At 51.8% G+C, this 12,286-nt stretch overlaps 1 protein-coding gene across 6 annotated transcripts in view; it reads right to left on the minus strand.

The window, feature by feature from the left end:
* Positions 1 to 12,286, minus strand: part of FAM184B (family with sequence similarity 184 member B) — a 141,758-nt gene that overhangs the window by 6,288 nt on the left and 123,184 nt on the right. For 5 of the 6 annotated variants that reach the window (XR_010409313.1, XR_010409312.1, XR_010409314.1 and 2 more), the window contains exons 11-14: positions 7,228 to 7,381; positions 4,249 to 4,427; positions 1,344 to 1,516; positions 357 to 503 (exon numbers count right to left, since the gene is read on the minus strand). Coding sequence is in view for 3 of the 6 variants with exons in the window: in XM_064584326.1 (XP_064440396.1) it covers positions 357 to 503; positions 1,344 to 1,516; positions 4,249 to 4,427; positions 7,228 to 7,381 (653 nt within the window). In the remaining 3 variants the exon portion in view is untranslated. The remainder of the gene's footprint in view (positions 1 to 356; positions 504 to 1,343; positions 1,517 to 4,248; positions 4,428 to 7,227; positions 7,382 to 12,286) is intronic. The other variant, XM_045881420.3, reaches the window with a different exon arrangement.

A 12,286-nucleotide genomic window follows, 5' to 3' on the forward strand; every position in this document is an offset into this window, starting at 1 on the left:
CCCTGAAGGACTGCTGGGAAGATAAATGAGATGAGGCATGTGAGAAGGGGGCAAATGTTCATGAAAAAAGTGGCCTTGATCCTTCTGATTTCTTCCCAATGTGAGGGTCAAACCAAGCCCACAAGGCAGTGCTCATTCCTCACAGATTCCCAGTGCCCTACACAAAGAGAAGGTAGGCTCCCAAAGGGAGGGGTGACCAACTCTCCCCATGTGCCCAGGACTGAGGTGCTTCTTGGAACTCGGGACTTGCAGTTTCAAAACTGGGAGAGTCCCAGGCACACTGGGATGAGCTGGTTACCCTAATAAAATGTACGTCGACTAGCCCCTCCCAACCTGGGGCCCCAGGCCTCACTTACTCAGTTTCCAGGGCAGCCAGCCGGGCCTGGAGCCGGGCCTGAGCACTGCTGAAATCTGCCACCATGGCCTGCATCTCCTTCCGGTGTTCCTGGCGTAGCTTCTCCACCTCCCGGGCCCGCTGGGCTTGCTGATCCTCCTCCAGCAGCCTGCGGGTGGATGGACGCTCAGCTGGGCTTCCCTGGGCTCTGAGGACTGAACCTCGTGGGCACTGGGGATTCTCCACCCTCTGCTGGGTGGCTGGGTTGGGGAGACAGTCTGGGGGAGTGGTTATATGAATGTGGGGTCAGGACACTGGGAAGAAGACCTAGGCTCTCTAGTTGTGGGGTCCAGGATATACCCTGCTTGTGGGACCCCTTCTCAGCACCTCCTACCCCAGCATTCCATTTGTAGGTATAAACTTTCCAGCAAGGGGGTGAAAGAGCTGTGAATTCAGGACTGATAAGGAGCTATCCAGCTTGGGTTCGGTAATAACAGTAACCCCCACGGCTTACCAAGGGCTTCCTCTGGGCCAGGGCCGGTGCAAAATCTTGCTTACATTTCACTGCATTCCACGACAGCCCTGAGAGTTGGTGGTCTTACCTCCACTTGCAGCCCAGGGCACCGTCCTGGGGAAGTTAGCTGACTCTCAGGAGCTCACACAGCTAGTTAAAGAGCACCCAGCACTGTTTGAACTATTCCATCGCCCTGTCTCCCTATGGCTGCTTTTGAAGATGCTTTCGGTATGGTTAGGTCTGATTCCACAAATTCCTTGATTTGTAGGGAAATAGGGGTTCCGTCTTCTAGTCCAGGGCGAATCCTCTGCAGTGTCGAGCCTAGAATACTTTTCGTGGGTCTGGAGTGACATCAGTGAAGTGCTAGCATTAGGGAGTCTTTCCTTTGGGGAGATGGGAGGAGCCTGGGGGGGAGGTGCTTAGGTTTCAGAGGCTCTCTAAGGAGCAGTGGAGGGAACGAGGGAGGGCGGGGAGCTCCGCGGCCTGGAGACCCACCTGCGCTGGTCGCGGAGCTGCAGCGCCTCCTGCTGGTGCTGTTCCACCTCGGCCCGCAGCCGCTGCACCGCGTCCTTGAGCTGCGAGTTCTCCTCCCAGAGGCCGCACGCCTCGCTCGGACTCGGCTCCGCGGCGCCCTCCGGGGAGCCGGCCTGGCCCGGACCGCCCCCGTCCTGGGGAGAAAGGACCCAGGAGAGGTGTTTTCAGGGGGCGCCAAGGCGGACGAGGCGCAGAGGGCCCCAGACGTGCCGCGCAAAGCCGGGGACCGTGCGCGGCCCAGCCTCCAGCTCCAGATTCAGGAGCTCACAGCCAGGCTCCAGGTTTTCCCGCATCTGGCCCCTCACGAAGTTCGGTAAGGTCGGTGGGCCAAGAACTTGGCTTAAATCAAAACCAGCCAGGGGCGCCTGGGTGGCTCAGTTGGTTCAGCGGCTGCCTCCGACTCAGGTCATCGCGCCCCGCATTGGGATCTCTGCTCGGTGGGGAGCCTGCTTCTCCCTCTCTCTCTCTGCCTGCCTCTCTGCCTACTTGTGCTCTCGGTCAAATAAATAAATAAATAAAATCTTAAAAAACAAAAAATAAAAACAGCCAAACACCCCGCCCGTTTTTCAGACTTCCTTGCCTTCTGAGACTCTACCCAGAGCGCCCGTCCCACCTAAACAGCACTGCTTCGGGGAAGAAGCGATCAGCTTTCTCCTCTCTGCCATCACCGAATCCGAATCCCGGCTGTGGCGAGATTACCCGGCAGGGCGCTCCTTTGTTTGATGCTGGTTTCCTCCACTAGCCCAGGAGCGGTCCCCGGAAGGCACCATCTCCCCTCCAGTTTTCCAGTCCTCTGGCTCCTGGCGCCGTGGCTGACAGCCAGTAGGTGCTAAATAAATGCTTGCTAAATGCAGTGACGCTTGAACGCCAGGGGTTCAGAGAGAAATTCGAAGATCTATGTCCAAATTAAATGGGGTCAGAGTTAACCCCTGCTTAGTGAATGCTTCGGTTTTCAAGGCCGCTCAAACATGCCTGAAGGTTTCTGCATTTGCTCATTGCACACGAGGACTGAGCAGCTTGGCACAGAGAGCATCTGTGGCCCACGCCTTACACTTCCTGCTTCCTGCCCTAGGGCTTGCGTGTGCCTGAGACACCCGTGGGCACATGGGCGCCGGGCACTCCGATATGTATAGCGGGGAAGAGCTTGGTTAAGGTCCTGTGGGGCCACCCTTGACTAATGGGAGAGCCTGATGAATAAAGCATCCCCCTCTGGACAGGGGGACAAAGACAATTATTTCACAGGGCCCCTCAGAAGATCCCAGCAGGTGGGACACCACTTCCCTGCAGTGGGGGCCATGTAAGGATGCACCCCTTTATGGGGTGCCCTTCCCTTCTCTCTTTTGGTCCTACTGCCTGGGGCTGTTCCTCCTTGCTAATACTCCCACATTTCTTCTTTGTGTGGGTTTTCCTCTGAGGCCTTGCTGTTCCTCCCAGAGGGTTCAGGGCTTCCCTCCAATGAGGTGAAGGGGAGGGCAGGCACCTGGTGGCCGGCCAGGTATCATCTCATCCACCCAGAGATCCCGGGGTTCTCTATCCACGGCACTCAGGGAGCTTGTCATCGCAGATGTCACAATCCCACATTTCCCCTGCCCCCTTCCATACGTATGGGTGGCTCCCACCAATCTAGAACACTTAATGGAAAACATTCTGTCTTCCCTCTGCTACACTTTACTGACTGGGCTGAGCTCCCTGTGATTCATCATTTAATATTCCTCATTAAACACAAATCGTCTTCAGGTGCTCAGTACTGGCAAAATCTCAAGTGAACGATCCCCGTGTCCCCGGGATCTTCAGCAGGGCTGGGACACCAACTAATCATCAGCATCCACAGACTTTGTGCCAAGTGCGGAGAGTGAGGGTGGAGATGAAATAAGGCAGACCGGCCTGGTTCTCAAAAGACTCCTGGTCCGGTTGAGAACATCCATGAAGAACATCCATGACATGACGGCTGCCTAACTGGACCATGAAGTAGACACTAGGGCCAGCTGAACTATGATAGGAAATGCTCTGGGAGCTCAGGGACTGGTGGGATCGCAGGTGTGGAAGGGAGCCCCCTAGAGCTCGCATCAGCAGCACATATACTCAAATTGGAGGGGAAACTCCTGGCCCCGAGGGTGAGCTGGGCACCGAGGAGGGAGGAAGGCATCCCAAGCAGGGAGCGGACACATGCAAAGGCCCAGGGGCAGGAGGCAGGGCCCACGTTTAGAGCAGAGGGGGATACGGCTGAAGATACAAAGTGTGGCCCGTGGGGTGAAGGCTTGTCATTGCCGGGCATCTGGAGGTCGTTCTGATAGCGGGAGGGAGTCACTGAAGCCTTTGTACAGATGCATACCTGACACGGAATGGTACACGGTGGGTTCCGGCGGGGGGGGGGGGGGGGGGGTCTGGGCTGTTAGGGGGTCACTGTGCTGCCGGCCAGGTGGGGCTATGGATGTACAAGGAAGGGGCTGAGGGGCCAAGTCTGACTAGGAAGTTCGAAGAGAGTTGGTGTTGAACCTTGCAGCTCCCACTGACGGGAACAGGGAGGTCGAGGCAGGGAGTCTGTCTGGAGAGGCGTTCTGAGGCATTCTCTGCAGATTTGAAGGAGTAACCCTGACGGGCTGATCCTGGCAACGCCATTCTGAAATGCTACTGCATCTGAATTTAAAATGACATGCAGCACTTAAAACTTGGTGTTTTTGTTTTTGTTTTGCTTTTCAGAATGGGAGCCTGCAGGCCCATCCAGGATCTCCCAGGACTGTGGAAGAAGGGGCTTCCCCATTTCAGAAGGGAATGATGAGCACCCGGAGCCCCTTCTTTGTGACTTTCTCCCTGCAGCCTTGACGCTGCAAGAGGGGGGCTGTGTGGGCCGAGTGGGGGCGCTGACCTCGGCAGCGGCGGTGTGGTCCTCGCTGTCCCCTGGGCACTGGGCGATCGCCTGCCGCCTGCCCACGCTGCCCAGAGTCCTCAGCTCTGCCTGCAGCACCTCCAGGTCCTTCTGGTGCTCAGAGCAGGCAGCCCGCTGCTCTGAGAGCTCCTGCCTGAGGGACTCTGGAGAAGGAAGAGCTATGGGTTTTTAAAGAGAAGATCATTTTCAAGTGCTAGTAAATTTGATACTCTGCTTTTCTGTATGGACTTTTTGAGACTCTATTTTTGTTACTGCAAATTATTTCTGAAACATTGTTCCAATCATTCCATAAGCCATGAGATGCGTAGAGGCCTTAGTACAGAGCAAGTGTTCAACATATACTTGTAAAGTAAACAAGTGATGTTTAGAGTGGAAATTGATGACATTGTAAAAGTGTATCCATTGCAAAGGATTTCCCATAAATTTACTAAGCTGCTCTGAAAGTTATAGTATATTAAACACAGCAAAGCTTAGTTATTCTGATGATATGTTGAAAAATTTACTTGGTTATCTTTCCTCCCCACTAGGATTTTAATACAGTGATTTCTATAGCCTATTTTCTTTAAAAAGTCCAAACCCAACTCAATATTTTGAAATCCTTTATCACAAAAATATATGCAATAAAACCCTTTAGCAAAGCATAGAGTGGGTTCATTTATTACCCCTTCCTCTTCTGTCGTACATTCCCTTCCCTCCCCTTCTCCCTCCCTCCCTCCCTCCACCCATCCACCCATCTACCCATCCATCCAACCACTCCACCTCTCTACACATCCACCTGCCCATCTATCCATCAGCCCATCCATCCATCCACACATCCACCTGCCCTTCCGTCCTTCTACCATTCCACCTATCCATCCAGCATGGCCGGGTCCCCACCCCAGTGGATCAGGTAATCTGATGGACACTCCCTGCGCCTCACACACTGACCTACCCTGCAGGTCAAGTGTGTCTCACACAGACAGTGAAATCGCAGTCACTGGGACCAGGAATGTCTACTTTAATCACCCTGTCATGGTAGGTGCTCCCCCCGCCCCAATACCACCCACAAAGCCGACGACTTGCTATCATCATTACAGAGTTCCCAGAGCCCCTTTCTCCTGGGGCTGTGTTGAGAATCCCAGCATGTACCCAGGCTCTCTCCTGATTCTTTTGTCCAGGAGAGGACCAGGCTGCTGTGGGATCAGAGGGGCCAGGGAAGTGGCCGTAGGGACAGCTGCTGTTGGGTGCTGGAATCACCAGGGGTGTTCAACATGATCTGAATCTTGTCCTGTATCTGAGACATATGGCACCACCTGGGTTTTATCTTGTGTAATCCGTCTTCTTCAGATGATGCCAACTCTAGCATTTCCCACTTGGATGTTAACTGGGTAATCAGTGGGACTCTCTCTCTCTCCTGCCTGCTCCCCACATCACTTCCTCCAGAAACGGGCAGAGCTGACGTGCTGATGTACAGTCTGCAGGACATGCTATCTAATGAAAGCGCAACCAAATGGCAGGTAGATCGTACGCACTTAACGGAGATAAAGAAAATACTCTTTCCCAAAATTCTCTTAAGGAAAACCCTGTCTGGGTTTGAAAAAAAAAAATTTTTAATAAGGCCAATTTGGTCTTTAATGCTAGACATGAAATGAGAGACATTTGTCTTGCTCTTAAGAGCGAGACGGGAGATGAAAATAAAGGAGAAAATGAGGGAAAAGATGATCTACAAAACCAGAAAGAGGCTTCTAGGGTCAGCCATGCAATGTGGGAATATGGTAATAATGATAACAGTGAACATCTGCATAGCATTTGCAGCATACCAGGTGGATGCTGTTATTATTCCCATTTTACAGATGAGCAACTGAGGCACGGAGCAGTTAAGTAACTTGCCCAAAGTCAGGCAACTTGTGAGTGTTGGAGCTGGGCTTCAAGCCCAAACAGTTTGGCTCCGGAGATCTTTACTGCTTCTGGTAACTTCCAGAATGCTGTGTGTGACTGTTTTTGGATGTCTGAAGAGGAGGTGAGTTTCGGGCTGAGGATGATGTGGGGGCGGGCAAAGGAAGCAGAGGAAAGTGCAGGAGCCTGGAGGCCTAAGTCCCCCAGATCTTCAGAAATCTTCAGAATGGAAATGAGAGGTTGAGGCAAGGCCATGAACATCTCACGAAGGCTCAGAGATCTGGCTTACACTGACTCATGCTGATAATACAGATGCCTCCACCTTTTGAAAGTTCGCCTTACACCGCTTTGCTTTTAAAAAAGACCTACATTAGAACCTATTTTCCCGAATCTAGAGAAATCCGAAGACTTTCGTTTTTACATAAAAAGGCGAAAAGGGAAAACAGCATTCTTTGCGGGGTTTGCAGCCAGCCAGCGGTCGAGAAGCGGCGCGCACGCCGGGCCGCGAGAGTGGCGCCCCCAGCGCCTTCCCCGGGAATCACACCCAGCCTCTCAAGGTGGAGCCCCCGAGCTCTGCGGGCGTCCGGGGGCGCCTGGGCTTGGCCTCCATCTACTGCGCGCGTCCGTGCGCATCAGGAAAGCCTAGGAGAGGTGACTTTGGGCGTCTGGGAACGCTCCAGTGTTTCATTTAAATTAATGGTAATCGCTTCTTCGCTTTTCGCCATTTGACTTAGGAAGTGTGTCATACGAACGCCCTGCCTTCGGAGAGCTGAAAACCTGTCCTGCAGTCTACAGCCACCAGGCTCCTGTCATATGCTAGCCACTTTCCATTTAATAGCTCATCACATCCACGCACCGCCCCTATGAGGTAGGGGCAATGGTGACTCCATTTTCTAGAAAAGGAAACTGAGACCGACAGTGACCCCCCACCCCCACCCCAGGTCTCCCAGCTAGCGGGTGGCAGAGCCAGGATAGTCACCCTGGCCTGCGTGCCTCCAGACCCGTGGGCCCCATCTTGCCCCTGGTCTCCACGTGTGGACCCTGCCGGTAGCTAGGCCCTCCCAGGGCCGGCTGGCTGTTTACCTAACAGCAGAGCCTGCTGAGCCTGCATCCTCTCGAGCTCCCCTTGGAGCTCCTGCTGGGCCTTTTCTTCCAAGGCCTGGAGCTCCAGCCGGTGTGCCTGGTGCTGGATCTGGAGGCTGTGGCTGGATTCCTTCCTCAAGCGCTCCTCTGTGGCCTGTGGGTGAAAGTGGGAGAGAGTGGGCATGGAGGAAGACCTGTCCCCTCTGCCAAGTTCCCCCTCTGCGCCAGGGCCAGCTTAGCACTCACCACTCCTCAGTGGAGGGCTTATTAGGCTACTGAGAATGACCTGTCTGAGATGATGGTGATGGCTTGGCCCCAGCAGCCATTTTGTACCATGTGAACCTAACCCCAATCCACAGCTGATTAGACCAGAGTGGACACTGGTCCAAGCTGAGCCAGTCATTGGGAATTTGATGTTAGGAGGCCAGGGAGAGAGAGAGCAGGAAAGAGACGGACAGACAGACAGACACTGACTGGTTGGCTCCAGTTTTAACACACTCAGGAGGAGTGAGGTGATCATCTTACACCTGCCCCAGGACCAGAGAGGTGGAGAGAACTGTCTGTGAGGAGCAGAACAGGAATGACAGAAGAAGGGGTCCCTACAGCTTTTTCAGTCTCTGGTCTAGTCTGGCCCCCAGAACTGGCTGTGTCTTTGCCCTTAGGTTCACTTATTATTCTTTTCTTACTTCATTTATGATTATTTCATTCAGTCAGTCATTCTTTTTTGCAACATCCATTTATTGAAGGTCTCTTATATGTCAAACACCCAAAGCGGGTTCTATGAGCAGCTGTGTAAACTTTAATAGAAATTTCTTCACTGCCTAAGCTAGCTCAAGTTGGTTTCTGGGGGTCAAAACAATAATGGTCCCCAAGATGTCCGTGTGGGAATCCCTGGGACCTGTGAATATGTTACTTTCCTTGGTAAAAGGAGTTTTGTGGGTGTAATTAAGTTAAGAATCCTGAAATGGGAGATTATCCTAAATTATCTGGGCGGTTCAATGTAGTCACAGAGGTCCTTATAAGAGGGAGGCAGGACAGCCAGTTGGAGGCGAGGTGCTGATGGAAGCATGGTGGAAGGGAGGAGGAGTAGGGAGGGTGCTGGGGAGAGGGAGAGGAAGAGAGAGGGCTATCTGAAGATGTTACATGCTACACTCTTGGCTTCAATGATGCAGGAAGGGGCCAGGAGCCAAGGAATGCAGGCAGCCTCTAGAAGCCAGAAAAGGCAAGAAAACAGATCCACCCCTTGAGCTTTTAGAAGGAACCCTGTCCTGCCAACACCTTGACTTTAGGACTTCTGCCTCCAGAACCGTCAGATAATAAATCTGTGATGTGTTCAGTCACCAAGTTTGTGGTATTTTGTTAGAGTGCCAATAGGGAACTAATACAGTTTCCGGGCAAAGAGTTCCAGTTAAGACCGAGCCCATCTTGGGGCACCTGGGTGGTTTAATGGGTTAAGTGTCTGACTCTTGCTTTCTGCTCAGATCATGATCTCAGGGTTGAGAGATCAAACCCTACTTTAGGCTCAGCACTCAGTGTGGCGGGTGCTTCTTAGGATTCTCTCTCTCTCCTTCTCTCTCTGGACCTTCCCCCACCCCTGCCCTGTGTGCATGCACACACTCTCTCTCAATAAAATAAAATAAATAAATAATAAAAATAAATTAAAAAGACACAGCCCATCTTTTAGATGAGGAAATTGAGGCTGGGGGAGATGAACTAGTTTTCCCAAGGTCACACAGGAAAGATGAAGGAAGCATCATCTCCCTCCCTCTTTTTACCAGCCAGCTGCAGGGAAGTGAGCTGACTGAAGACAGGTAAAGGTGGGGGCAGGATTGCAACCCTGGGCAGCGGGGTCGTGGGCCCAAGCGCTCTCCACTCCCCATGCAGCCTCTGGGAACAATGAGAAATGGGGTTTCACCAAAGGCAGGAGGCTCCAGTTGGGGAGCACTGAGCACCCCCCTGCCCCAAACCCCAGAGAGCTAACTGAACACAGTGATGCTTTTAGATGCTTACTTGCACCTTTGACTCTACTGCTCCCTAAAAACTGGAATCCGTTTTACTCCTCCCATGGGAAACTCAGTCAAACTGTGCTGGGTTTATTTCATCAGACAGAAGAGCCTCCTCCTTTTCAGACTCTCCAATATTTCTTCCTCTTGTGCTTGCTGCAAGGCTCGGAGAACTCCAGGTGGTGACATTTTTATCCCAAGGGAAATGGGAATGAAGCGGTCCGAGCTAAGGTTTTACAGAAGATGGGGCCAAACTCTCTCAACCGGCCCCTCAGTCCCTGGGGACAGCATAAGATTCAGATCAGCACTGCCTGCTTTCTCACCCAGCAGCCCCTAGTAGTGAGGACTATGCAAAGTTGAGCACCCAGGGTTTACATCAAACCAGACATGCATCCCTGGTGAATGGCTCCAGTAAACCTATGGGAGGTTTACTCTGCTTGTGTTGTGGTTGTTTTAAAGCCTCCTAAAAGGCCCAGGTTCACCGTGTCTCTCTTCAAAGGTAATGACACCAATTACAATGTAGGTGTGTGTGGGGGGGGGCTGGGAGGAGGATTCCCAACACCAACAAGCAATGCTTGGACACCAGCTGAGTGTCCTACAGTTCAGCTCAATCCTGACACTGCCTGGAGAGAGCATCCCACAGCGTGAGAGCTCAGTCCCACAAGACTGCCCTCCGTCTCAGATGCCAACTGCAAGACTAGGTCGTTACCTGTGCTTCTGACCAACTGGCTTTAAGTCAGAGGGTCCCATGACCCCTCAATTGATTTGTTAGAGTGGCTCACGGAACTCAGGAAACCCGTTTACTTACTATGTTATCGATTTGTGACAAAGGATATTAAAGGATATGAATCAACGGCCAGATGAAGAGATATGCAGGAAGAGGTCACAGGAGCTTTTGTCCCCGTGGAATTGGGGCATGTCACCCTTGTGGTGTGTGGCGGTGCCCACCTGCAAGTTCTCTGAGGCCTCTGCTTAGGGGTTTCTAAGAGGCTTCATTACCTAAACATGATTAATTAGATCATTGGCCATTGGTGATTGAGGCATCTCCAGCCCCTCTCCCCTCCCCAGAGGTCAGGGATGGGACTGAAAGTTTCAACCCTCAAATCATAAGGTTGGTTCCCCTGGCAATCAGCCCCCTCATCCTCAGGTGGGGTCCCAAAGCCACCTCATTAACATAACAAAAGACACTTTGGCTGCTCTCATCACTTAGGAAATTCCAAGAGTTTTAGGAGCCCTGTGTCAGAAATGAGACTGAGACCAAATAATATTTCTTTTTAGAAATCACAGTATCGCACGCTCCATGCCCCATCCTGGGTAAAGTCTCCTTCCCCTGTGCTCCCCAACTGTCCCCTGTCTGAGTGGTCGCCTTTCCCCCTGGAGGTGCGGTCCAGAAAGACGAGAGTGTGTTCATCATCCTGGTGTCTCTGGAGCTCAGCACCATGGTAACTTGTGGTAGCCGCTCTATAAATGAGTGCGGGATCAACGTGTGAGCAGTAACAGCGCATCTTCTAAAAATGGAGCTCTGCTATGGACTGGATGTTTACGTCCCCCCACCCCCCAAAGTCATATATTGAAACCTGATCCCCCATAGGATGGTATCAGGAATGGGGCTTTTGGGGGGTGATGAGGTCAGGATGGTGGAGTTCTCATGAATCAGTGCTCTTGTACAGGAGGTTCGCGAAAGCTCCCCTGCCCCTTCTTCCACGTGAGGTTATAGAGAGGTGGGTGTCTATGAACTAGGGAGTGAGCTCTCAACAGACACCAGACCAGCTGGTGCTTTGGTCTTGCACCTGCAGCCTCCAGAACGGTGGGGAATAAATTTCTGTTGTTTCCAAGCTGCTCAGTCCGTGGTAATTCTGTTACAGCAGCCTGAATGGACAAAGACAAGCTCTTACTCAGCCACATAGGGTTCTAAGTACTTTACATGTATTATCTCTTTTGATGCTCTCAATAGTCCTATTAGCTATTATCTTATAAATGAGGAATCTGAGGCACAAAGAAGCTGAGTGATTGCCTGAGCCCACACCTTATAAGTGGCAGACCCAGGATTTGAACCCACGCATCCCACTCCTCCTCACTATCCTGTACGAGGATGACTATACATCTATTTCTAATTAGAATTGGAACTTGATTCTTTGGTGTCACTTTGGAATCATCAGACCTGAGCCAGCAACAAGGATCCCCTGAATCTGTAGGGTCTCCAGGGACTGGAGCTAAGACCTGCAAGGTATCCGGGATGGGCAGAGCACTCTCCCCCTCTCCCGTGGCCAGAGCTCACATGCTCCTTCCTCCCACCCAGGGAAGCCCCTCGAACTCCACCCCCACAGGTGGGCCACGTCTCCCTGCTTCCTCTGCCTTGGGTCTGGGATCCAGGTCTGCAGCCCGGATGGGTAAAGCTCAGGAGAACACAAAGGCCAGCATTACCCACCACCTAGCAACCTGGGATCTCATCAACCAGAGCTGTTGTAAATTGCAAGCCAAATTGGAAAAAGATTTAAGAGAATAAAAGAAGAAAGAGAACTCATATTTTTGAATACCTATTAAACACCAAGTAGTCCACATGCATTATTTCATTTCTTTTTTTCTTTTTTTTTCCCTAAAGCTTATTGTATATGTTTATCAGGGCAATGCATGCATATAGTATAAAGGGCTAAATAGTATTAAAAGAGAGGAAAACAGCACCTAGGAGCCCTCCTTTTCCCTCTCTCTGCACTCTGTTCTCTGGAAGCAGACACTAACAAGGCTTCCAGTTGTTTCTTCTGGTATTTGCCACCAGTAACAGGCTAGAATTCTGCTGTCTTGGTTATTTTCTTTTCTTTTCTTTTTTTTTTTAAAGATTTTATTTATTTATTTATTTGAGAGAGAGAATGAGAGAGAGAGAGAGAGCGCACATGAGAGGGGGGAGGGTCAGAGGGAGAAGCAGATTCCCTGCTGAGCAGGGAGCCCAATGTGGGACTCAATCCCGGGACTCCAGGATCATGACCTGAGCCAAAGGCAGTCGCTCAACCAACTGAGCCACCCAGGCACCCCTGTCTTGGTTATTTTCAAGATTGAGA

Source organism: Mirounga angustirostris, unplaced genomic scaffold (genome assembly GCF_029215605.1).
Source record: "Mirounga angustirostris isolate CCGP_5_RB_7025 unplaced genomic scaffold, mMirAng1.0.hap1 SCAF_2, whole genome shotgun sequence".
Lineage (NCBI taxonomy): Eukaryota > Metazoa > Chordata > Mammalia > Carnivora > Phocidae > Mirounga > Mirounga angustirostris.